Below are 26,291 nucleotides of genomic sequence, written 5' to 3' on the forward strand. Positions count from 1 at the left end.
AAAAGGGGGGGGGGGGGGGGGGGGGGGTCAGGTGCAGTAACCCGACCAGACTAATGTCTACAAAATAATAACATACATCGATCAAAATATTATTTTTTCAAATTGAAGTGCAACAACATATATTTGTAATCTTTCATAAATTATATATGTTACGTAGTTAACTATACTTTTTTTTTTTTTTAAATTTTTAAAATACAACATCTTTATGAACCAAAGTCAAACAAATTATATCGAGATACATTAGCTATATACCCAAAAGAGGTAGCAAGTAGTATTGTAGGTTGTGGTTAAATGCCATGCATTGAGTAAGCTGAGTTGGTCGAAAGCAATGGGTGAAGCAATCATCCACACAAAAGACAACTAATTTATTGTTTGCAATTTGATCTACAAACTACTGTACCATATATACTGCCTTATTTTACTTCCAATTTAAGGCAATTCAAGTGGCCTGCATTTTTTAAGTTTTGAAAAAAAATTATATATTTATATTTGCATTTACATGTTGCATGTATATATATTATAACAAATGTTACAAAACTTCTTGAGATAAATGGTTCATTTTCATTTATCACATACCTAGGTACAATGCTAGATTTATTGATGTCAATGATTATATTTAGAAAAGTGACATCAACTACAGTAAGACATTTTTATAGTTTTCAAGGGCTCGTTGAGGATTGTGTTGGCATTGGTTGTTACGTTCATTATGATTTATTTAGAGCTTCAGTAAATGGATCGGAGGTAAAGATTGCGAGTATTTATTAATGGTGATTTAGAGGAAGAAGAATATAGGGATATATGGATGAGGTGGAAGTTAAGGAGGATCTATATATATCTTTGACTTTTCCAATGAAAAAAAAAATATAGTGCAGAGATAGTAATGAAATGCACGAGCTGAGCTTCCTCAACTGCACTTCCAAAAGATACAAAACTAATTAATAATATTTCATCAACTCAACATATCATATCATATCCTTGCAAGCTTAGCTGGTTATATCTCACTTTAATTTGTTTCCCTCACGAGACCCTATACTATTTAACCCCCCCTCTCTCTTCCCATTCATATTGTCCACACCGCCAACATTAACATAAATCCTCAAAACAACAAACAACCAAGAAACTTATAATAATGTCTTGTCCTTGGCTTCTCATCCTCCTTCTCCACTTCCTCCTCCTCCTAACTCCCTCCGGTGTGGCGGCCACCGCCAGGCCACCCGGGGGGACTAGGCACAAGGGGCCCGGGGCGGTGATGATGAATTCGTTTAAACCTGAGGTCGGGAGTGAAAAGACCACGACGGGATTTAAATTCCGTGGCGGCGAGGGCGTGGAGGAGTGCATGCCGAAAGGGTTCCGCCGCTCGTCGGCGCCTAGCCGGTACATAAATTATCACACGCTTGGTTCCTCGTCGCCGGCGTGTTCTTCCGGCAAGAAGAAGGGTAAAGCTCCATGAAAATGTGGTTACGTTGCATGGCGGTGCTTAGTCTCCCTTGTCATCATTATGTATATTTTTTCTTCTTTAGTTTTTTTTTTTTTTATTTTATTATATCCATATAATGTAATTAATTAGCTCCAATAAAATAATATATATGGAATATTTGAATCCATGCAGACACAATGCCCATTGCCCACAAAATTTATTAACTTATATATTATGATTGTTTGTTTAATTTATTTTTAGATCTATTTTTACATTATATTAAGTATATGCTGCCTTTGTGTGTGTATAGTATAAACTCTTTTTAGCTATATAAAGACGACTGAATTCGTTCCGACCTTCTCTCATCTACCTATAGTGCATGTTATATGCTCCTGGCTTGCAGGACACATTCTTGACGAGACATTGTGAGGATCGGTCAAATTACACATGATAATAGCTTAGTTCAAGCTAAGATTGTCATCACTCAATTTAAATTTATATAATTTGAAGTTTTTTTTCTTTGTATATACGCAAAAGAAAGTTTATATACATGGTGTATGCCTGTGTATCACATGTGTAGTGTACTCCTAATCTTTGAATATAATTTTATTTTTCTTTTTTGGTAAAAACAAAATATAATGATGAATTTTAAAAATTTTGAAATATGTGGATGTAGTAAAAAACAACACTTATTTATATATAGTCTTCTAGTTCTAGCTACTTCTAGCTTGTTGGATTTACTGTGCCTAATGCCAACACTATCTCGTGAATGTTACATTATAATATTGCTGCCAAGTCCAATTGAAATTAATTATCAATTGTTTCCATGACGTATCATAATTAATTAATTTTTTAAAAATCATTTTAAATAAGTATATATACTACGTCAGGTTAACTTGAAAAAAAAAACTCTAAAATAAATTTTAACATGATAAAAATGCATACTCCAAGAATATAATAATAACTAGAATAATAACTAATTTTAGTTATGTGACTAATTTTATTTAAAGGTTAGTCAATGGGTGTATTATACATGTCAAATTACATCCTAGGACTATCATTTTCTTTTCAAATTGTCATTTTAATCTTAAAGTCCATTAAGAATTTTGGTCACATTTATATAAAACCGCCTCACAAATCATGAGATGAGTCAGTCAATATGCAAAAATAATATTTATACTAACAAATGTAATATAAAATCAAGAATAAAATATTTGTAACTTATAAGTGCAACGTTACTTATAAGGAACAATATAATCCTTTTATATTTTTATGTAAAAATATTATTATTTTTTCAATCAAAAGTATTATCTTTTCTCTTATAAGTAATGTTGTATTTATAAAAATAAATATGATACTTTTGATGAAAAATGTAATACTTTTACATTTTGATATTTAAAATTTACATTTTTCAATATATGTAATAAAGAGTATTTATAATGATTTTCTTATAAGGAAAGACAAATAAAATAATTTATTTTTTTGTCAATATTTTATTTCCAAACTTCTTGAAAAATTAGAAAAAATAAAAAAAGAAATTGCACCTGGAATTCTTTTCCAATTTCCACTAACCGAATTTTCCTCTGAAAATCAACCAGAAAAAGGAGAAAAGAAAAAAAGAAGTACGGATTGGTTCAGATCGAAAAGGAAGATCATCCCCAAACCCCTTTCTCCTATCTCATAGATCTTCTAAACCTCTATCCCAGGTAATCACCGTGTGTATATATCTCTCTCTTTATAGATCGACGTACGGAATCGGGTAGGACATGGGTTGCTCCTCTTCGGTTCCAGGTAATTCCAACACCCAAACCCTAAATTTGTTGTCTGGTGTTAAATTTCTTGAATTTTAGATGAAAAAATGAAATTGATCAGCTGAATTTATGTTGCAGTATCCTAAATTCCCCTCAAAGGGGACCGCTCACTTAATTCTCTGAGATAATTGAGCCTTTCTTTTATAATCAGTGAATTGTTGTTTATGGTTAAGTGATTCTCGGTTTTTTGAGGTGCAGATAGGAGTTTGGGACAGAAAGGAGGACTTAATCCTGAAAGTGCTGTCACAAATGATCCTAAAAATCTTCGGGTGAAGGTATATTTTGGAATTTAATTTTTCTTTTTTTTGAAACTGTTAGATTATTGATTATGAGAAAGAAGTAAAATAAGAAGAATAAAAAGATTATACTTTTAATCTTTGCGGATATCGTGTTTACCTTGTCAAAAGGAAGATGTTTTCAGAACCATGAAGCTGAGGTATGTTGAGGAGCTTGTGTTGTTTTGCATGAACTATATTGGAGAATTTATTATGTACATCTAAAAAAAATTGACAATTTTCTAGGCAAATAAAGTAGAAAAAGGTATAGTAATGGTTCACTTGTCGAATAAGTCAGAAAGAATGATTTTGAGAACTAAGAAGCTATGTGGGTGTGGTGAATATTGATTGATAATTGTAAATTAGATGTGATCAGTAGTGACAAGTTATATTAAACTGTTGTCTCATGGAATAGTATCCCTAAGTTATATTAAGCCATGAGTAATGCAACTCTCAGTTTTGTAATTAACGAAATATTAAAACCCATTGCTTACCTTCAAGTGGCTATGATGGCATAAAACTAAAAATTAGGGATTGATATGAGCTTTACTAAAGTTTTTATGTCTTTGACATAATTATGTTACAAGTTATATTAAACTGTTGTCTCATGGAATTTTATCCCTAACTTAAATTAAGTGATAAGTAATGCAATTCTCAGTTTTGTAATTAATGAAATATTAAAATCCATTGCTTACCTTCAGATGGCTATGATGGCAGAAAACTAAAAATTAGGGATTGATGTGAACTTTACTAAAGTTTTTATGTCTTTGTCATAATTATGTTATACAGACAATCAAAACACAGGCTTACTAATGTTTTCTGCATTGCCACAAGTAATCTTCCCTTACCATGATCTTTGCAGCTCGTACTTTTGGGTGATTCTGGTGTTGGAAAAAGTTGCATCGTTCTGCGTTTTGTCCGTGGTCAATTTGATCCAACATCAAAGGTAAGTCTATCCAGTGATGTATGCCAATAAGAACCTCCCTTTCTTTCTTTAGCCTCTTTTAATAAATTAGCCCTCTTTTGGGTTGGCCTCTAAATACATATTATGTATCTCTTGTCTTCTGAACACTATGGAATTGAGTAGCAAATGTTTGAACAATAAATCTTTTGATGGTTTTAGGTGACTGTCGGGGCTTCTTTTCTATCTCAGACAATAGCCTTGCAGGATTCTACTACGGTTAAGTTTGAAATTTGGGATACTGCTGGTCAGGAAAGGTAGTGTTTAGACTCTAATCTCTCTTAAGCACCACTGAATTTCTTTAAGGAGAAAATAGAAAGGGAAAAGAAATAGAATCTCTTTTAATTTGATAAGGACTACTTATACGTGGTTGCTTTCTTTTTAGGTATGCAGCACTTGCACCACTTTACTACAGGGGTGCTGCTGTTGCAGTTATTGTTTATGATATTACAAATCCTGATTCATTCATCAAAGCACAATATTGGGTTAAGGTATTACTCTAAGATGATTGTGTCTGCTAAATATTTTCTTTAGTCAAATATAATAATGTGAAAGTTTCTAAGATATATGGTGTAATATTTTTGACTACTTATTAAGCGGTTTAAGCCTAGAACAAGTACTTGTATTAAGTTTCTTTTCCCCCTGGTTCTCCTTTGCTTCCACATCTTCTTCATTTTGAGGCTGTAAAGAGAAAAAAAGGCTTTATATTTGTCATCATATCATTTTGGGCTGCAAACAGGTTGCCGGCAACTAGGCATTTAGACTTTTTAGACTATTTGTAAGTGTTCCATGTTACTTGATGAAGAAAGCCATCTTCAGGCGATATTATTTTACTGCATAAAACCATTCCGCATAGATTGGTTATATTTTCATGATTTCATGCACACTGTACTCTTTCTACCATTTTCCCCTTCAATTTTCCCCCAACTGTGCGGTAATCTACAATGATACCTGCATCACACCTCTTGGCACAGGCAGACTTGAATACGAAGGAAACATTTACTAATTTTCTTCTAATTACTTTACCATATTATCTTCTTAAGCACTATGACTGCAGCCAAGTCTATATTAGCATCACCAAAAACGCAAAAGTCATTCTTGAAATGAATTGTTTTGAAACACTCTTCTCTGTTGAAATCAGAACTGTGTTTTTATTAGTAAAAGTAACCGACTTTGGCATTTGTATATATAGGAATTGCAGAAGCATGGAAGCCCTGATATAATCATGGCTCTTGTTGGCAACAAAGCTGATCTCCTGGAAAAACGAGAAGTCTCTGTCCAAGTGAGCAAGATATTCCATCTCATCCTTTCTTTCATTCTGACAATTATTGTTCAGTTACCAACACTTACTTTTTGTATACGTGAAGGATGCAATTGATTATGCTGAAAAGAATGGCATGTTCTTTATCGAAACTTCTGCTAAAACAGCAGATAATATAAACCAACTGTTTGAGGTACGTTCCTTCCCATATCTAGAAGTTCTCTTATTTTCTGAACCTAAATTAGGGGAATCATATATTAATCACGGTTTCATTTTGAATGACATAAATTCGAAACTCAAATTGGAAAGTTACCATACCTTAGACAGTACCTTTTCATAGTACCATTCTTTATCTCTAACTGTCCATACAATCAATAATGAACGAACCCTTTCATTCCTTGCAAGGACACATTCTCACATAAGAAGCTGATGTGTGTTTTTTTTTGGGTAATTTTATTTGACAGGAGATTGCTAAGAGACTTCCTCGCCCACCTGCCTCTTGATTGTCAAGCATGGAAAAAGCAACAATGCGCGATAGATTGCCGCTTACGTCTGTAATATTATGTAAATGAAAGATTTCCAGCTTCTTCATCTTCTCGCCGAGATTAATCTAAGTTTGACTAGATGCTCTTCAAATATGTCTTGGAGGCACAGCTATTACTTGAATCTTCTGATGGAGGCATATCTCAAATGCCCATTTCTACACATTCTGGACTTGGATGTGTGTTTTGAAATAGTATTGCGTGTTTTGTCAACTGCCAAAATTATCATATTTTACATATTCCCATTTAATTGAAGATTAATATTTGATGAACTATATGAATTCTCTGAAATGCCTTGTCTTTTATTACAATGCATGCCTGCAACATTAAATTAGGGGGGCAAAAAGAAGTGTTTTGCGCCTGTTCTAACTGGTTGATACTGTTAACTGATAGTCTTCCATCTAATTTATTTATTTCTCTCTTACAGTAAATATTGTCCACAAGATGTAACAGAAAAGACCAACGAAATCTATGGGGTGAGAGGGCTACATCCATTTTGTTGCTATTTTATGGGGTGATAGTGGGAGGTTTGGGTTATGTATAGATATCAAGAACAAAATAGAGTGATAAATTATCACGCAAAAGTATCTAATAAGTTGTGAAAACCATATCATTCCTACCTTTGAGAAGTTGACGTTAGTTGTGGTCTACTCTATTTGGCTGGCACTCTAGACTCTTCTCGGCATTAAATAGTCCTTTTTTTCTTTGGACAACTTCACTCTGAATCTGGTCAAACACTAGGTAATTATTTCCTAGGTCACCCTTTTTGTTAGGACGAGTAGATGACTTCACTCTGAATAACGTTAACTCTAGACACTTTTCAGTTTCCTTTGAACCTTATCAAATACTGAATAGCCTTCTTCCAGGTAGCCCTTTTCCACCATGAATTGGCCTCTCAACTAGGACACATAGGAGAAAATTTAGTTCTTTGAGACCTATAGCCCTAACCGACCAATGGAAAGCCGACACTTGCTATGCCCGCTTCGGTGCAAAGAAACCAAAACCCACCATTAGAAGCAGATGACGTTTCATCGACTTCACTCCCTAATGAGCACCACATAGTGCTTGTCAAGTTCCGCATTGTGAATCTTAATTTAGATTATGTACCTTCAATTAACATATTTATGTATCTGTAAATAAATTAAAAGTACTCTGTATATAATATATTAATTGTTATTACATACTTTAAACATAATCCACAATGAGTACGATGAATCTTAATCCACGATATAACAATTGGCCTACCGGGGGAGCAATCTTGTGGGTTATGAGAATCTGTTCATCCTTCACCAAGAAATGCAAATTCAATTCTCCTTAAGGCTCAATACACATACACGTAACACATCTGCTTAAACTTGTAGCTTAAGTACATACTCTGTAATAAATAAGTGCAATTTTGCCATTATCTGTGTTCTCTGCTACATAACACAACCAAAATGAACTATTATACATCCAAAACTCATAAAAACTCGCTTTTATTTGCCAACCCACACACAACACAATGATCATTGTATGAAAGCTCACTCATAAACAATATCACCAAACGTGAACGAAGCAATCGACAACAAAAAGCCTCGCTTCCAGTCTCTTCCATGGTTTTCTTAGCAAATATCAAGAAGTAGATCTTTAGAAGTCATCCCAATTTCTCCACAAATGTGTCTATCAATGTGTGCCCGTTAACTATATTTGTAGTCAGTACAATCAAATCATATGCCATCCCCTCCTGCAGATTATAAATCGCATCAAGACATTGGAAAATAGACCGAGAAAACGGTGGAAGTTGATCATTTGTAACTTCTGATAAAGTAAAAGTTTCATGTGATTTTTCTGAACCTTTGAACATCGTCTTATATGCACAGGGAATACTAGAAATCATTTGAATAAAAGCACTCTTATGTAAAGTACAATTGTTTCACAGAATGTATGAATTGGAATGAAGTCTATATATTTTTCTATCCAGAATTTGGAGCAACCAATAATACCAGGAATTTGGCTAAGCATAGAACACGGTTATCATCCTTAGCAATTGGGACAATACATTAGTATATGATTTTCATCGAGCAATATAGAATATTTAGTTCAATACTTGTAATATTTCGAAGCACGTGGGTAAGCCATTACTGCATTTTTTTATTTTTTATTTTTTATTTTTAAATCCAGGCATCTTCAAAAAATTGAAATGTAGTAAAAAGGGAAGAAACCAGAAGCCGATTCTGTTAATTAATTAAGGAATTAATGTAGACCTGGGAACTGAGGAACCGAAGAGCGTTAATCTCAGCAAAGGTCACCCCACCAATGAAGACGACAAGCACCACTGAGCGCCTTCCATCACCAACTCTGTAATATCAAAAGGTGTTACAAAAATTAATAATGGGCAGAGGATAGAATGAGAATTGCAGCTTTATTGCTGCAATAGATTAGAGAATAACCTAATTTGGATGATGGAGGACACAAAAAAGTCCTCAAAAAGGGAATACCACAAGATGAAGTTATTGTGAAGCAGCATAATGGCCTCACTTATCACCCTCCACCAAAATATAAATAAATAAATAATGAAGATAGATAAACAACAATAAGACTTTTGCTGTTACGACTGTGAAGTAAAAGTTAACTTTTCATAAAACTTGAGCAGGTTAGCTGCTTCCAGAATATCCAACACTACTATGTTTAGCCCCCATCTTCTCTTCTCTCTCTCTCTCGCATCAAGTCCAAATTACTGTTGCTTTCTATCCGTGTTCAAATTTTAATGATCATATCAAAGATGAACAACACATGAAATACTCTTATATCTTCTGTTAAAAATTAATCTAAAATCATATGTCTAGACATTATGAGGATCTATGTGCACATGGTCGAGAACATTGCAAGAACCTTACTTGTCTGAATTATGTGCAGACCCCAGTAGATTGTCGAAGGATGGACTACTTGCAAATCCACTCTGTAAAGACAGTTCATGAAAACACATTTCAGATTCTTATGTGGTCCTGCTATATTAAACAAAAATGATAAGATCCAGAACAGAGTCTAATATAGAAATTTCAACCATTAACGTAAAATGAAGGTTACCCTCTTGCTATCTGAGTGTGGCCCTGGCAGCATTCTTAATATTTCTTCAATGGGACGCCTGTAAGATATTCAATATTAGTTTACCTTTTTTTTTTGGGTACAAGCAAGGGGAATAAGGACTGAGACTAAATTGAGTCTCAAGCCAATGCCTCTGGATTATAATGTTCATGACATAGGAGTTCAGTTTCTACTGCAACTAAATGGAAAAAAGAATGTTGAAAAATAATGCACAAAAATTCTTCATAAATGATTAAATTGGAATCTCCTTTAAGAAGAGCAGGTTTTTGAATTTTTCAAACATTAAATCTGCAAACCCAGTTTATACTTTTTTTCAGCCTTGACCTCCTAGGCTTCTTTCTCTTACACTATATTACTATCAGATGAAGATAGAAACCAACTGCGTAGATATAAGTTCATAGTGCAGTAATATGGCAAATATTATCCAACAGAACTCTTCAGAGAAAGAGTTTACCATCCAGACCGGATCGCATGCTGAACAAGGCGAATGCTGAGGGGTGAGTATCCAGAAAACACATAGGATATATCATTGGGGCTGTATTACATAAAGAATATTAAGGATCAGATACCAAACAAAGTATCGTGAGTAAATTTCCAAAATTATATGATATTCAGATTATAGGCCCACAGAACATTTTGTTTCTTTGAGACTTTGACTCATTTTTAATCCTTTAATCTCAAATGAATGCACTAATCACCCTAATTTTAGATAAAAACACTCCCACCCAAGAGTAAAAACTGTCTTTCTGCATATTTCTACTGCTCAAAAACACACATCACAATTGCAACCAAGATGAATAGATGCCCCTAAAAGCTTCATAAAGTAATATAAGTTCACAATTTCTGGCTTAATATCTTTACAAATATGAAGCTAAGAAGTATCATATGTGGTAGAGTTTATTTTAATTGAGCCTGTAAAGTGGCTTGAACAATAATATGCAGCTTAAAGTCTTAAACAAGCAAATGCTAGCAATAGATGTGAAGCACATTTGAGAGCAAAATCATCTTCTGAAGTCTGAGATAAGAAGTTGGTCTGCAAGAGCAGACTCCCAAAAGAAAAATGCATACTTGGCAGTGTCAGTGTCCTCAACAACAAGCTGGAGAGCACGTTTAATTGTTATCCAGTTGCTTTTTGAATCCTGAGAGGAGGAACAAATGCCAAATTCACCATGATGGAATATAGTAATACATCAAGCAGAGAAATGTAACAACAACCAAGCAACAGACCTGTTTCCTGAACAATCCCGCTTTTTCCAAATTATTCAAAGTTGCAATGTGCTCAAAACCATAGCTGTGAAGTAACTCCCGCCTAAACAAAAGACAAGAAAAACTGAAATATGCTAACTTTCCAACGACATAGGGAACAGAGAAATTTAAAATAAAGTGACAGACAGAAAATAAGTAATTTATAGAAGATGTCATTTATATTCCACTTGCCTTAAATAGTCAAAATTCCTTTTTGGTAATCCAGAATTTGTGATTGAAAATAAGATGAGAAGGCGTAGAACATTGAGAAGAGGTTCCTGCTTATGGATCATCTCTTCAATGTACTCCATGCATCTGTATCCACATATAGCATTAGCTTTCATATTTATCCTCAATAGTTACACAAAAATGCTAGTTTGAAATGCTGCAATTAATATTTAGATGAATTAAAACTTGGACGTAAACTGAGACAGATGAAGTTACAAGGATGTCCCATGTACGTCACATATTTTCTATGAGTACTAAAATGTTTGTGATGGCAAAAGAAAAACTTAGTTCCATTTTTCAAAAGTAGAAGATGAACCAAAGTAAGCAAATATAGAGAATGAACCAGAAACTGTCATAACAAAAGATGTTACAGTAAATTACAAGGAAGAAAAGAAAATCAAAGAAACTCTAGTGAGGATAACCTTCATGTATACATAACTTAATGTGATAGAAGTGCATGCTTACACGTAAACAGTGGGCTTATTAGTAACACAAATATGTTTTTTTAAAGCAATATGGGAAACAGTCATCACCCCAGACCTTGGAACATTATAAAATATGATAGTCTTTATAGTAAGTAATACTATTGCATAAGACATTTCTTCTTGATTCCCAACCAATAACAAAATGAAAGTTAAAATGTAACTTACATATCATAACTTTCAGACTCCACCATAGTGTGTTCCATATCAAGCCGCCCAAGAAATGAAGGTTTAGATGTAAATTGAGTCAAATGCTGAGCAAGATTAATATGCCTCTGAAAAGGAGAGAAAAAGCAATTATTATCACTATATTTTGACACTACTGAAAATGGATGTTAACTAATCTGGAGTACATATGAACTTACTGTCATTTCAGGCAACGAGTTGAGTTTTTTAACAAAATCTTTCAATTCAGAAACTGATTGGTTCTGCATCAAATACACAACAACGAATTATATATGGACTTCTATAATATAGCACATCCAATGGAAAAAATCTCTTGGTATTGAATATACACAACATAAGTAAAAATGTAAACAAATTATTAGTTTATTTGGAGCTCATAAAAAGAGAACACCACCGAGGCTACAGCCTTTGACTTCAAAGTATACATAAAAATAAATAACTTTAGCATTCTCTCTTGAATTCATTTTCCAAGTGGGCTAATTAATTGTGTTGCTGGAACCAAAATGACTGCACAAGTCTTAAAAGGTCTAATCAGGTATCAAAGTCAAAGCATTCCATGCACATTTATGAATATGTGGCCTTACAGTAGACTGCATCTCAGTGTAATCTTGCTTCATGGATGTTGCTCTTTGACGTAGAACCTGCAATTGCACTGCAAATGGCAATTAAAGGACCAAATACAAAAATAGTAGTGGTGCTAGTTCAGAACAAGGAAAACAGAAACTTCACAAAAATGACATGGAAAAAGGATGTTCAAATTATCTAAACTGTGTAAAGAAAGCTTAAAAAAATAGATCAACCTGGACAACAACTTCAAAGTTCTGATTCCGTATCTCTTTGAATAGCTTGTCACTGCAAGGACACTCTAGGTCAACAGGCCGAAGAGCTAGACATGTATTATGCACCTATAGCATGCATAGCCAAGCATACAAGGGTGTAAAAAAAAACATTTCTCATTATAGGCCACATTCATAAGTGCAAGCCTAACTTTGACAATCCTCAAAACCTAAATACAGTACAATAAAGAGCATCTTAAGAGCTAAAAATGCCTATGAGCATTCAACAAGGTTAGTAAAGAGTAAAGACAACTTCATTCCTGAAAGGCATATAGCAGTATCAAATGGAAATTAATACTTCTCTAGCAATTGAAAATTCAAAGAGAAAATTTACCTAGAATTTAGAGGAACCTTTGTCTTCTTCCCCTCCTGCTGCTGGGCACCCATTATAGAAGCATCTAACTCCACAGCACCATTATTGATACCAAGAAACTGTATGAAACCCATTAGAGAATTTTTACAAAAGTGTGCTTATCCTGTTTTCACTACCGATATAGCAATGTCTAACATTCACCTTAACACATGCAGAATAATAGTACTTTCAAAAAGAACATTTTTACCTCATCTAGTAGCCCTTCATATGTTAACTGGGAACACATAGGAGTAACCATGTCTACCTGCAACATGTTTTGAGTCTTAGAACTAATCTAACAGATTTGTCATTTCATGCCTTCTATATGATACTAATCAAACTTCTCTCTACATCATTCACTCATGTTGCATGCATATACAACTTTGTACAAAAGAAAAGGAAGTATACTCATGAAGACATGAACTTTCATGGTTGTACACTTGTATGCACTAAAATGGAAACATGAAATATTTTTTCTAAAAAAGAAGTGGATACCTCTCTGTCAATAAGGATGAGAGTGTTAATATCTGGTACAACAGCCTGCATTGGAAGAATTAAAATAATGTCATTTGTATAAGTTATGGTGTATGACGCACTCAGGTATAATGTTGTTCATAAGGCTTCACGTTCTAATTACATCAGCTGTGTTCACAGGTTCTTCAGCTTGCATCCGATTTAAAATGTCAGCAACACGAACAGATGCTTTCCCTTTGGCCCTCACATTTGGTATGACACCAAAGGAACACTGCATTTATAAATCAACATACAGCAGTCAAAAAAGTGAATAAAATTTATTTTGCATAACCAACTTTTCTTTATGTTTATCTCTATCCATGTCATAAAATATGAAGTTTATTCACAAAGGGTGATGAAATTCTAAAAGAAAAACCTCAAGCTTGTGAATAGCTTTTGCTATGTGCCAAAGAGAAGTAGTGTCTCCATCAACTGTGAATTCCTGTCAGGTAAATTGCAACTACATTTATATGTATATCATAAAGATGTATAAAATATTCTGAAAGCCAAAGACGACACAAGGACCAGACATACTCTGTAAGCAGTGTCAAGTTCAAAAGACAAAACATCGTCATCCAGTGGAAGTAGATACAAGGGATACTCGCCTATAGTCAACAAGTGGTGAACTTTCTCTTCCTCAAGTATCTGTATTGCACACAAAGTTGGGGACAAAATACACCAAGATCTCAAGCGTGAAATAATTCCAACATAAGCTAGGACAGGGAAACAAACCTTTTCACATACAACAGCACGACGAGGAACAAAATACAAAAAATACTCTCTTTGAATACCCTTAGAAGTATCATGGTGAATTTGCGAGCAAATGCTCTTCATTAAGTCAAGCTGAGCTCGAACGAGATAAACAACTTTAGTACAATCTGTTTGAACAGGTTCGCTTGTAAGATGACGCAATTCAGCCCCAAGTTCCTGTTTATGATCACCAAAATAAAATTTGGAAAATACATATAGAAAAATCTTCATTGTGCTTATAACTCATATCGGTCTCTCAACCCCTTTATTTGCACCTAATCATTTCAAGTAGCAAGTTTGCAATAACAACATCCCCCCACCCCCCAAAATTAACGAATTTAGCAACGAAAGACTTCATCTTTCTCTCATTTCCATGACTTGAAAGTTGAAATTACTGAAATATCACATTTATACTGGTTAAGAAAATACATAGCTTCAAATGAATGAGAAACAAAAAGAGAGTAGCAGATAGAGATAAAGAATGTTGCCTTGAGAATTGAACTCTGCACAAGAAGTGAGAGTGAGCCACTAAGCTTGGGATCGATAACTAAACACTTCTGCCCTCGAATCTGCAACCCCCAATTAAAAATAAAAATAAAAATGCATTATTAATTGAGAATTCCAAATTTGAAATAAATTCATCGAGCACTGCCAAACTCTAACAGGAAATTCAGAAATTAGGCATGCATCAGTATAAAGCAAGCACAAGTGAAATCCATATAACAAAAATCGAATTGAACTTACGTTCCTCAAGATCATCACCAGCTCCTTCTGTGATTGATCTCTGTAATATCAATACAGCAATGAGTTGTCATCGAGAACAACACAGACATAAAGAAAATTAGTAAAATTAATTATTTTTCAGATAGGTAAAGCACAATATATGCACCTTATGGAAGCGAGGTTTATGGGAGCGTTGTCGAGGTTAGGAATTTGCGCCATTTTCCGTTTCCTGCTCTTCTCTCCGGTGTCGTTCGTTCTAAATTCTCTGTTCAGTGCACATCTTTTTGCTTGTACCACAGCCTACACCGGGTTCAGATTCGGGTATCCACTTTTCCCATTACGGGTCTTGTTTTGAAACCCGATTTCACCAAATTTAAAATAGAGAAAATTGCACTTTTTTCCCCTATGTTATGTGTATATAGCATTTTTCTCCCCTGTGTTATTAAAGTGGCTGTTTTTCCCCCTGAAATGTTAAATTGGCATTTTTACCCTTAAAAATAAGTATTTCATTTGTTTTTCTTCTCCAACAAATTATTACTTATATGTATGGATGATCACGATTCGGTTCGAACCTAACCATAGCAATCATACCGAAATAGTATGGACGGTTCTGGTTACGATTCAGAACTGAAAAAAATAAAATTAAATAATTGTTAAACCGTGAATCGGAACTAAACCACAGTCATATATAGTGAAAATGATCAAAAACTTATTTTGATAAATCGGTACGGTTCGATTCCAATTTCGCTTTTGAACGCCAATCAAAACTTATTTATTTATTTATTTATTTATATTTCTTATTTAAAAATAGTCTAAATTCAACAATTATTTTATTTTATTTTTTCGGTTCTGAATCGTAACCGTAACTACCGTCCATACTATTTAAGTTCAATTACTACAGTGTTCGGTTAGGTTCGTATCGAACCGTGATTTTCCTTACATATTAGTAATAATTGGTTGGAGAATAAAAATAAATAAAATAATTATTTTTAAGGGCAAAAATGTCAATTTAACATTACAGGGGGAAAAACTACCACTTTAAAATAACCGAGGGGGAAAACTGCCACTTTAATAATACAGGGGAAAAAGTGCTATATGCACATAACATAGGGGGAAAAGTGTCATTTTCCCTTTAAAATAATATTATTTGTATTAAATTAAATTTTGTGTCAGTGTGTGTGATTTTTATCTCACTTTTATCAGATTAATTAACTCATTAACCAATTTGTTTGATACTTTGATTCATGGGAAAACTTGCAATCATTGAGAGTGCGCTTTACAATAAATTATTTTTATATTGTCTATAATTCATTGGCTAAACTTAAGAAGAGCAGCTCTCACATAACCAGATATAATGAAATTTGAAAATTGATGATTACTAAACTCTCTAATTAATTGTGTACTAAAGTATTGTATTATTTTGAAAAACATTTCTAACAGTTATTATTATATTTAAAAATAATAAATTTATAAATATTATTGAGGCTATGGCGTCTAAATAGGTGGACATAAGTACATAACGATCCCGATCCAAGTCCTAAGTAATCCAAACTTCATAGACTTAGTTAATCATGACTCATAAGTCAATCATGATTGATGATCCAAATTTAAGTAATCATAGCTTCATAGGCTTCACTAACCATGACTCATAAGTCAATTCATGATTGATTATCTTCTGTAAACCATCTCTATATTAATGTTGAATTTAGATCATGTGTTCATTTATGGATGCATATAATGAACAAGGAAAATAAATAGAAGAACTTACACATTGAATAGACATGTTCATTTAATATAATCAGTGCACCCAACTTTATATGAGTTTGCTGATACATGATTTGTCACGAAACACAAGTTAACTAGTGAACTAACTCAAAATAAGTCTATAAGTTTTTGTTTTGTTAGCCCTTAAATATGCAGAACTTTTGCTTTACCAACAATCGCAAGGTATAGGGTAATAGCTTTGTGTAGTTGTGCACTTACACGAATAACAATATACGGAGTAACATTTATGTTGTTATTGGTTGGACTAAGTTGATGCAATTTATAGAGTTTAATATTATATATACTTTTTTTTTTTTGGAGTCAGAGTAATATTGTATATACTTCTTTTTTAGTGTAAACCACGAAGCGTTCCTAGCCTATCTCCGTCCATCTTATGGGATGAGATGTTTCCAGTCTATCTCTATCTGTCTTACGGAGTTACGATACGATCTGAGTTCACCTGACTAATCTCCGTTCACTCCGAAAGGTATGAAAGCTGGTCAAAAGGGACTCCACAAAAAAAGCTCATTTGTCACTTGAACTACCTTTTGAGTTAATATTATAGACAATACAAATGCTAATTGATATTACACAGATTAATTCCATAATTTGAACCAAAATGATACACAATTTGTTAGCACAGAATTGAAAAACAATAATAACAAAATCTGGGAAATTGATTATTCGAAATTTACAGTCACTCTAAATTTAAGCATTATTGATTCCCATCTTTCTTTCTCCGACATTTATTCCAGTACAAGAGAGACTCTTCACAAGAAAGTACATCTGTATAACACATCTGCATCAGCAAATTGCAAGCAATTAATCAGCATTGGGATTAGATGTCCCTTCCAACCAATGTTCCAATCTTGCTTCTGAACTCAACTCCTCATAGCTCTTCGAGGACGAAAGAATCCGGTGATCTCGGGACAGGCTTCTATCCACCTGCACCTCATGTCCATCGTCGACTATCACACTCGACACGGGCAGGTCATCGCTGTCTGCATCTGCAACGGTTGACGAGGAGCTCGCGTCTAATGGTGTCTGGGGCCGGAAGGAAAAAGAAGGCTCGCCCGCCTTTGCGGGTTTGAGTTCCCGGGGTTCGAGCTGAGGCCACTTGATGCTGCTCGGTTTTTCTCTAACTGATCCGAACAGTTTTGACAGGTACCCGCCTCTCTCAACATCCGGTTTGGGAGATGAACTACGGCCCCAAGAAGTACCTCTCCCGAGCTGAAAACTTGAACTTCGCATATTTATCAGCCCTTTCTTCCCGTCTCTTGCTGACAGGACGGTGAGGGAATGTCTGATGTCCTTAATCATCCCTTCAGCAATCGGAAAGCCACAGTCCTTCATCGATCTAGCCATGGCAATCGAATCCTCCAAATCTTCCGCGTGTAAAGTTGTCTCGTGAGATTTCTCCACAACCTTACTCTTGAGATTGACGAGGTTGGGCACTGCGTTACGGACATGCTGTTGGACGTAGAAAAGCCCCACAGACGGTTCGTTTGCCACAAATTTGACCATGTCTGCCAAGTTATCAGCTATCTCCACGAAACCATCTGTTGTCGAAAATTCATGCATCTTTTTGAAGGACAACGGCTCATCATCACTGGTGGTATGCAAATTTAATGACAGAAAGCGAGATCAACAAAGTTTCATAAGGACCGACATAGAAGTTGATAATACAGTCTATATCAGATAGTAACACCGAGAAGTAATATATATACTAGTTAAACTAAATCAGATTCTCAAACAAGCTTGAATCGAGCATTTTCATCAATTTCTCTCTTTCCATATGGCTAACTTTTTTCTACAAGGACTAAAAGAACCCTATCTACTTCCCTGGGCTTGAGTGACTTGGTACATACAACTTAGGTGACCGGAAAATGAAATCCTTTGCTTTATACACTTTCATCTGCGTTATGATAGCCGATATTTTTTTTCCTCCTCAAATACAGTCAGCATTATGCAGTATATCCTCGAGACTCTTTCATCTGCAGCTTAAACTATCTGCTCAGGACATCAAAGGGTGCACTTCACTCGGGAAGGTTCCTGAGGCCTGGGAAATAGGTGAATGTGGTCCAGTAGGCACTCAAATAGCACGGCAAGTGAATATGTTTACCAATGGTGGGCCATCCTGATAAATGAATTTAACTCTTAATGCGATTGGGCAGCCTCCATTAAGAAGGTTGTCCCCAGTAATTCTTTCCACTTGTGAATAATAGATCAATAATTGCAAACTAAAATTCAGAATAAATCTTAAGACACTGCTTAGGTTTGATTACTAATTGTATCCCTATCCCTAGTTTGCCGGCTAGAGGCCCCTTTTCTATTCCACCTAACAACTGAATTCAATCACAGTACCAACATTTCGTATTTTGAACTGTTCTCAGCACAAAATAGCTATGTCAGATGTATCTAAGTATTTGCCAAGACTAGGATGTTGTCAAGGTTGTCTTTAGAACTCTTGCTATCGCAAACAGGTAAGTTTATGCTATTAAAGTCTCCCAAGACAATTAAGACGGGTGGGCGGGGAGGGGGGGGGGGATCAAAGTATTATATATTCAAGTGAAAAGAGAACATTTAGATACCCGATAGTATCTTACTTGAACATAGATCATATGCACAATGAGAAGCTTATTTGTGTAGTTGATAGAAAATGTAAAATGTCCAACCTGCAGATATTTTAGAAGCAGCCATTAGTCGTCATTGACAGCATGGAGAGAAAGACGCTTATAGCTTCACCTGAAGCAGAAGCAGCTTCTCATTTCAAGATTCATTTAGGCACCAAAACACCATACATATTGCATCTAGTGATCATAAGTTCATAACTTAAACTAATGCATTTCCACCCAAACCATTTTGATGAAAAGAGATGCTCACTTCAAAAAGCCTTTCATGACATTTTAGTACCTGGCATTAACACATTGGAAACAACATTCCCCACAACTATTGAACAATTTATAAAAAATAAAAAACACAACCAAAAAACAAAGTTCCTTCTTGATTTGAACCGCTCAGCTATGAGTAACCTAGGCTGGTTTACTGGTCATTTACTGACTAGGGTAACAAGACGGGATTGTTGGTTTCCCTCTTCACCAAAAAAGAAGGGGACAGCCCATTAATCATAATGCAATTTTACCTCAATTTCACAAACAATTATGCCAGCAAGCAAGATAAACACTACAGGAGTACAGGGCTAATGGAAAAATTAAAAATTGGTGAACCAGAAAACAAATGTAAGGGAGACCAATTGCATAGTAAACAGTGAAACCTCAATTACATCAAGAAATGGAACTCCAGGACAGTGAATCAATCAATTCCCACAATAATTCATGAAAAGCCCATTAATCAAAATGCAATTTTACCTCAATTTCACAAACAATTATGCCAGCAAGCAAGATAATCACTAAAAGCTGCTATCTTTCCCTCTCTAGCTTTGTGTGCTTGGGCATTAGTATAAAGATGAGACGGATGAAAGGAGAAATCGACTTACAGATCAAAGTAAAACCCTTTTCGAATGGCGAGGTGATATGGAGTTACCTGATCTTTCCCCACTGTATACTTGCAGATATATACAGCCGTACATAAAATAAAATGTATATATATGTATAGCCTATAGGCTATCTTTTTGTCTGTTTCACGCGGTGATTATTTTAGTTGTGTTGGGTAGAGCACATTATCAAGATCGGGTTAGTCAACTAACGACAGACACTGACAACGATAGTCTTCCTTCAATCCTTCTTCACTTTGTGGCTTCAGGCTTGAGCTTCTCGACTCTCGAGGAGGCTAATGATTTTGCCTTTTAAATCCCACCGTCCATTCGCTAGTCTCTATCCAGCTGATGTTTAATGAAAAGGGTTAAGTAATTAAATATGGCTTATAATTTCAAAACTTTTCATACTAATAATAAGATTATTAAATAAGTCGAGGAGGCTAATGATTTTGCCTTTTAAATCCTACCGTCCATTCCGTAGTCTCTCTATCCAAGTTATGACCACGGTTCGGTTCCGGTTCCGAACCGGCGGTTCCCGGTTCCGAAATCGATCGAACCGGAACCGAACCTTTCAAGTACGGTTTGGAATCGACGGTTCCGGTTCGAACCAATTTTTTTAAATTTTTATTTGTAATTTTTTTAAAATTTTTAAAATTGTCCAAATTCAACAATTAATATTTTTTGTTGAAAAGTTTTCATTCTAAAATGTGTTTAAAATAGTTATATTAAATATTTAAACTTCAAAGTTAAACTATATTTTAAAAAAATTGTTATAGTTGAATTTTAAAATGTTTTTTAAAGTTTAAACTTTAATCAAATAATAATTAAACATTAACTAAATAATAAATAATAATTAAATTTTTTTGTTTTTTAATTTTCCGGTTTGGAACCGGAACCGTCCGGTTCCAAATATTATGGAACCGGAACCGGAACCGTCCGTACGGTTCTGGTTCCGGTCCGGTTCCAACAGTGCACGGTTCAGACCGAACCGTGGTCATAGTTCAGCTGATAACTTTACAAAAATGTATGATCAAGGAACAACTTCACCAAATTAGTTAATTATTGATTTGATAATTACTCTCTCGGTCTCATTTTACCTGTCATTCATTGGTCAAATTAACTATTTTTTATTGTTTAATTTCTTTAATAATTTTTAATTATTTTTAAATTTTTCTTTTTATGTTTAATAATAATTTTATGGTAGTTTCTATATATATAGTTGTTATATAATGTTTTTATGTGGTAAATTACCTTAATTTCATATATTTAAAAGAGTTTCTTTTTATATAAATATAAATACCTTAATTCTTTTATATTTTAAAATAACTTTTTGGGGGTAAATTTCAAGACACAAAATATTTTTTTTGAAATGGCAAAAAGGTTAATTTAGTCCTTTATCGTAGGATATTTTAACAAACTTTTCCTATATTTTATATGCCAATGCTTTAATTTAGATAACAATAATTTAATTATTGTCAACACTATCTTAATCTAGCTTGTTGCACACAGTTTAGTTAGGTCGACTTACCTTTTTTTGCGTGCTTTGCTAACTATTACACATTGAACGAATTTTACCCAATATACGCCCCTAATAGTGGTTAAGAGTTTTCCTCGTCACCTAAAAGCAATGCAAGAATGCGCCTCAAAAAGGACAACTGAGTAGGTAGAGCATAATTGTCGTACCTAAAGATCACAAGTTTAATTCTTATAAACACATCGAGTTATACGATATTTACCTAATGCACACTGTAAAAATATTACAGTACAACATTTTCTAATTTTGGCTATCGACACTGGTGCTAATCAATGTTATAGAAAATCCAATATATAATACATATACTAGGTAACATGGACCTATACATTAGAGACAACCTCAACCATGTTTCAACTTTTGAACCTCCCTGTAGTCCAGAATGCCATGCAAGTGTATATATGGCTGCTGCAACAGCTGGGCAGGATTATCACCCCCAAAAAGAAGCTAATTTATAAAGGCTGTGTAGCGGTTTAACATACCGCGATATGCGACAACTACTGGCCTAGCTTTGTCGTGTTCCAGACTACGAGAAACCAGAGAGATGGTATTAGTCAAGAGCACAACCAGATCGATGATAGATAGATGCAGAGTGCGTAGTTCATGCAAGGAAATTAAAGTTCGGTTCATTTTAACTTACCAGCGTTTCATGGTCCCCCATGATCTCCTCGATTAGCTCTTCAAGTGGCTTATCGGCTGCATTAGGAACGAGAGCTGCAAAGACGGGTTGTTCTAGTCCTGCAATCACCAGCAGAAACAATTGAGAAGCGACTAAGCGACAGTGACAGATGAATTATTTAATATCTTTATTGGCGACGCCAAAGACCTTATAGTCTAGTGGCACCCGGTTGCATCCCCACATGGGAGGGGTGGGTTCGAGTCTCAGTGGAGGCGATATTAGCTCTTTGTGCTTCATTTGGTTGAGAAAGTAATTATGAACAGATACTACATTGTAATAGAGTCAATAGTACTCAAAAAAAAAAAATATCTATCTTTATTGGCGACGTGAGAATGGAAATCATCCAAATTACTCCTATTGTTTACCGCTTTCTGGAAAGGCATCTATGAACATCATCATCTCCTCTCCGGTTAGACCAGACAGGAAGCAAATCCTTGGAAGTGGTTTCGCAATCTGTAAAAGCAGAAAAGTGTTGCTCAATCCCAATTATTATATCATCGGTGTATCCACAAGACCACAACTATGCGTGAAGACCTTAAGGGTCGCTAGAAAGTTGATACATTCAATACAAAGAAGGGGACAATAATACGGTCTTGGAATTCTTGCATTGCACAACTATCAGTCTATCAGCAAAGAACCAAGATTTCAAACCTTATCACTAGCATAGAACTTGCTGAAGAGAATTCATGTCAGAGTTTAGAAAGAAACAAGCTTCTAAAATGTTGAGCAATTTAACCTTCAGAGCTTTCAAATCTCGTTGTTTTGTATTCACTGCTTCCCAAATCGAGCGAGATATCATGTCTTCAGTGCAGAATATGATCTGCATTATGAATCCTAAATCAGGAAAAAGTGAAAGAAAAGAAATTCACCTTCATAGACTAATTGTTCATTTAGCCTGCATGCAATGAGTAACACACACACACACACACACACACAAAAAAACCAGCAGCAGTGAATGTCCTGTAGCAAAATGAGGCGAATACCCAGAGGGTGCATCACTGCATTGTGACTAGTCAGCAAACCAGCTTAGGTTGCCCATAGCTGACTGGCTCAAACCAAGAAGGACAACAGGCTACTCCAACTGAGAGTCGAACTTGTAATCTTGTTGTTACTAAGTCAACAGCCTTGACCAACTTGGCTAGAGTTGTCCCCTGTTGTAAAGTTCTTCAAATTAGGGTCACTGCAGAAGGGTTGGGTGGAAAATTTCTACAAGAATATACAGCTAAACAAGGTAGCAACCAATATGCGAGGCTTCTGCATATACAGGTCTGGCAGAGAAGGATGTACACATAGTGGTAGAAGATCGCTATTCCTGTACTTCACGTTAGTCCTTTTAGGGGTCTTTTGGGACAAATTATTTGGTAGACCTATGAGTATCACACTCGGTACCCCCAGTCTTACATGGCTGATGGCTCTCATTATTTGAGTTCATCGGCCACATAGACAAGTGATGTGCAACTGAAAGGATGATGTGGCAAAACTAGGCGTATGAATCATGATAGTCCCCAGTGGCGTCCAAATACAGCATAAAGACAAAGCACCAGAGGAACAAAAGGCTAGCAGAACTGTATTAAAAATCGTAAACAAATACACATTACCTCTAGGAATTCACCATCCATTTCCTTCAGAAATTGTTTTATCTGCAGATGAACATATTTGAATATCAGTAATGGCGGTTAAGAATTAAACTGGCCACAAATGTAAGTGTTTTCTTTCAAATCTTTGAAGACTCCACTTTCAAAAAGCTGATTGAGAGGATCTATAGCTTTAAGGCAGATGTTCTTGAAACCTCAAGTTTTCCATTTATAGATATTCTAGTGATCTTCAAAATTTCCTTCTTATCTCGTTTATCTATACACAAGCATAATGAGAGAGGTCGTGTGAAATTTGTGTTTGATGTAGTTGCTTCTGAACTGCATCTCGAAGGTTAACTATGCAGGGCATGCCACAAGAAAGAATTGCATATGCAAAAAACAAACAATTAACATCACGTAGCCAACTTTCTGGGAGTTTTGACAATCAGGAGTAGTATTTTATAAAGCTTTAATTTATCAAATAAAAAATTTAAAATACACAAATATGTGGACTATAGTAAACAGGTTCATAACATACAGTCAGCCGAAAATGAGGGAAAAAATAAACAACAGTGTTGTAGAAGGCGCTAGGTGCTCATCGGATTGATGAACAGAAAATGTGAAAAGTAGTAACGAAGAGCATGAAGGATTGATGAACATCTTTCTCATAGAACGGGTTTTAAAATGAACAAAAATTTAAAAGCATTCAACTAGATCATAACGCAATTACCTTTACAGCATCCTCCAATTCAAAGCCCAGCAGCAACAAAGCCTGTTCATCCAAGTAATTTCAACAGTTCTCTATGGATGAGTAACTAACAGAAATAAGCTAAAGAAGCATCAAGGAACGAAAAAAAAATACCAGTATGTTGAGCAAAATCATGGATTTCGCATATCAAACTACATGTTAACAATACATATTAAATTGATATGTACCATTTGTTCAATGGTACAGGGTGATTTACAGAGGTCAAATCACAGTTTCAACTCAGAAGATAAGTGATCAGAACTTACCGGTGGGCCATATCTTGGATCTTCAGCATTTAAAGGAACAAACTTGGAATCTTCAATCAACTCGGTGGGAAGGCCTGAAAAATGACATTGCCAAGAACATAATTGAAATATGTGTTTCATCACAACTAAAAGTTTAAACTGAAAAATAAGGCATTTTGCCTACTCATATGAAATTGAAGGGTGTGCAACTTAAACTGGCAATGAGACTGCACATTCATTGTTTTATATATAATAGAGGTGGGCTCAAATGAGAACAATCCATCCGGTGAAAAGTGAGGACCGATGTAAGCAGTCCCAGGGTTCATCAATTGTTGAGAGTTTTAGTATAAAAAAATATGGGATCAAATTTATAATTATCGCAATATTTATATCATTTTTCCTTTATTTTTTAGGGACACTCAACTATTAATCTACTCAAATGGAAGGATGAGATCAATCCTCATTTTTTTAATTGGGAGTTTGTTCTCATGTGAACCCTCCACTATATGTATATAGAGAGATTTGCGTTCAAATGAGAACCATGTCTTAGGTGAGAACTCATGAGTGCACACAATCTACTACACAAATGCACACGCAACTACGTCTCAATAGTTATGTACACTCATGCAGTAGTTCGCAGGTTCTGGTTCTCATGGGAGCGCAAGCCTATATAGATTATAGTTTACTTAACAAACATAAACACCACACCATTTGTGAAGCTGACAGCCAACATTGAGACAGCCCTTCAAACTAAAATGGTGCATTGAACACTAGGACTCTAAATCGGTTTGAAAACAAAGCTCATTTCAAGTCATTAACTCAAAAGTATAATCCAACCCATATGCATACCATTAACTAATTCAGCATATCAACAACCAGTTACACATTTACTGAAATTAGGAAGGAAACTAAACTAGTACATGCAGAATTTTAAGAATATTTCACAAAAAGAGAAAGGGAAATGATGAAAATAGGAAGAAAGAAAAGACCTTCCTCAGAGCTGGTTGCTCGTATAGAGTTGTTTTTCTTGAGATTCCGGAATTGGGTATTTTTGGCTGACAAAATTCTGGAGAAATGGGGATTACTGGAAGGGTTTGACAAAAAGACTCCACGTTTACTGTGGAATCTCAGGCAAGAGCTCGAGCTGCTTAAGCTGAATACTGCGGAAGCCATGAAGCCTGTCTTCCTCCCTCAACTTCCTTTATCTTAAACCTTTGCCTATCTTTTTTCGCTACAATATTTTTTATTTTAATAAATGCCAAGCAACTTTAAAATTACTATTCACAAAATAAAGAGGTAAAATATTATATACTATTTTTTTTTTAAAAAAAAATGTGAAGAAAGTAACTACTTGCAAGATAAAACTTAAAAGTAGGAGTGTGTAACATGATTCTTTTATTTTTATGTTGTTTCACTTTTAGTTTTAATAGTTGTTACATTTGGTTTGTCCTTTGATTTATCTAATTGCATTTTTAAATTTTATTTGTTTGTAACAATTAATCTTTTATTCCATATTTAAAGTGACACGTACTCAATAGCAATTGCAATTCTGAAACACGAATTGCATATGTTGAAAGTTTTCAAATGA

General features: G+C 34.8%; 3 protein-coding genes across 17 annotated transcripts; 1 reads left to right on the top strand and 2 right to left on the bottom strand.

Moving 5' to 3' along the window:
* The first annotated feature begins 2,978 nt into the window (after positions 1-2,978).
* On the top strand, positions 2,979-6,542 carry LOC115997464 (ras-related protein RABF1). Its single transcript, XM_031237022.1, has 8 exons — positions 2,979-3,208; positions 3,427-3,503; positions 4,366-4,449; positions 4,627-4,721; positions 4,850-4,955; positions 5,657-5,746; positions 5,832-5,918; positions 6,190-6,542. The coding sequence occupies exons 1-8, from the start codon at positions 3,184-3,186 to the stop codon at positions 6,226-6,228; spliced, it is 603 nt and encodes a 200-aa protein (XP_031092882.1). The 5' UTR covers positions 2,979-3,183; the 3' UTR covers positions 6,229-6,542.
* A 1,010-nt stretch (positions 6,543-7,552) lies between these two features.
* LOC115997124 (vacuolar protein-sorting-associated protein 33 homolog) lies at positions 7,553-14,990 on the bottom strand. Its single transcript, XM_031236627.1, has 22 exons — positions 14,833-14,990; positions 14,688-14,727; positions 14,432-14,512; positions 13,926-14,120; positions 13,728-13,838; positions 13,570-13,635; positions 13,318-13,425; positions 13,176-13,220; positions 12,889-12,945; positions 12,663-12,760; positions 12,293-12,344; positions 12,077-12,133; positions 11,672-11,734; positions 11,475-11,581; positions 10,789-10,911; positions 10,579-10,660; positions 10,420-10,490; positions 9,806-9,886; positions 9,334-9,391; positions 9,144-9,205; positions 8,511-8,604; positions 7,553-7,990 (listed from the first exon to the last, which is right to left on the bottom strand). Exons 1-22 carry the CDS (start codon positions 14,883-14,885, stop codon positions 7,901-7,903), a joined length of 1,794 nt encoding a protein of 597 aa, XP_031092487.1. The 5' UTR covers positions 14,886-14,990; the 3' UTR covers positions 7,553-7,900.
* Positions 14,991-16,958: 1,968 nt separating this feature from the next.
* Positions 16,959-25,933, bottom strand: LOC115996645. 15 transcript variants are annotated; one of them, XR_004093657.1, is made up of 11 exons: positions 25,693-25,933; positions 24,725-24,798; positions 24,441-24,482; positions 23,735-23,776; positions 22,873-22,956; positions 22,502-22,589; positions 22,098-22,195; positions 21,940-21,983; positions 19,799-20,271; positions 19,037-19,105; positions 16,963-18,039 (listed from the first exon to the last, which is right to left on the bottom strand). XR_004093657.1 is itself a non-coding variant. In XM_031235993.1 (9 exons), exons 1-8 carry the CDS (start codon positions 25,874-25,876, stop codon positions 21,963-21,965), a joined length of 633 nt encoding a protein of 210 aa, XP_031091853.1. In that variant the 5' UTR covers positions 25,877-25,933; the 3' UTR covers positions 21,591-21,862; positions 21,940-21,962. The 15 variants fall into 15 exon arrangements, 14 of the variants coding, with proteins under 14 accessions (XP_031091846.1, XP_031091844.1, XP_031091842.1 ...); XM_031235993.1 differs by lacking the exons at positions 16,963-18,039; positions 19,037-19,105; positions 19,799-20,271 and adding an exon at positions 21,591-21,862; XM_031235994.1 differs by lacking the exons at positions 16,963-18,039; positions 19,037-19,105; positions 19,799-20,271 and adding an exon at positions 21,591-21,865.
* Positions 25,934-26,291: the final 358 nt, after the last annotated feature.

The sequence above is a fragment of the Ipomoea triloba genome, chromosome 11 (genome assembly GCF_003576645.1).
Source record: "Ipomoea triloba cultivar NCNSP0323 chromosome 11, ASM357664v1".
In the NCBI taxonomy this organism is placed as follows: Eukaryota; Viridiplantae; Streptophyta; class Magnoliopsida; order Solanales; family Convolvulaceae; genus Ipomoea; species Ipomoea triloba.

What these genes read in the sequence shown, in the direction of transcription:
- LOC115997464 (XM_031237022.1), top strand. Translation starts at nt 3,184, where the DNA reads ATGGGTTGCTCCTCTTCGGTTCCAG. An exon ending in CTAAAAATCTTCGGGTGAAG is followed by an intron (nt 3,504 to 4,365) that starts GTATATTTTGGA and finishes TGATCTTTGCAG; the next exon opens with CTCGTACTTTTGGGTGATTC. An exon ending in ATATAAACCAACTGTTTGAG is followed by an intron (nt 5,919 to 6,189) that starts GTACGTTCCTTC and finishes TTTATTTGACAG; the next exon opens with GAGATTGCTAAGAGACTTCC.
- LOC115997124 (XM_031236627.1), bottom strand. Translation starts at nt 14,885, where the DNA reads ATGGCGCAAATTCCTAACCTCGACAACGCTCCCATAAACCTCGCTTCC. An exon ending in AAGGTTCCTCTAAATTCTAG is followed by an intron (nt 12,345 to 12,662) that starts GTAAATTTTCTC and finishes GTGTCCTTGCAG; the next exon opens with TGACAAGCTATTCAAAGAGA. An exon ending in CATGCGATCCGGTCTGGATG is followed by an intron (nt 9,392 to 9,805) that starts GTAAACTCTTTC and finishes AATATCTTACAG; the next exon opens with GCGTCCCATTGAAGAAATAT.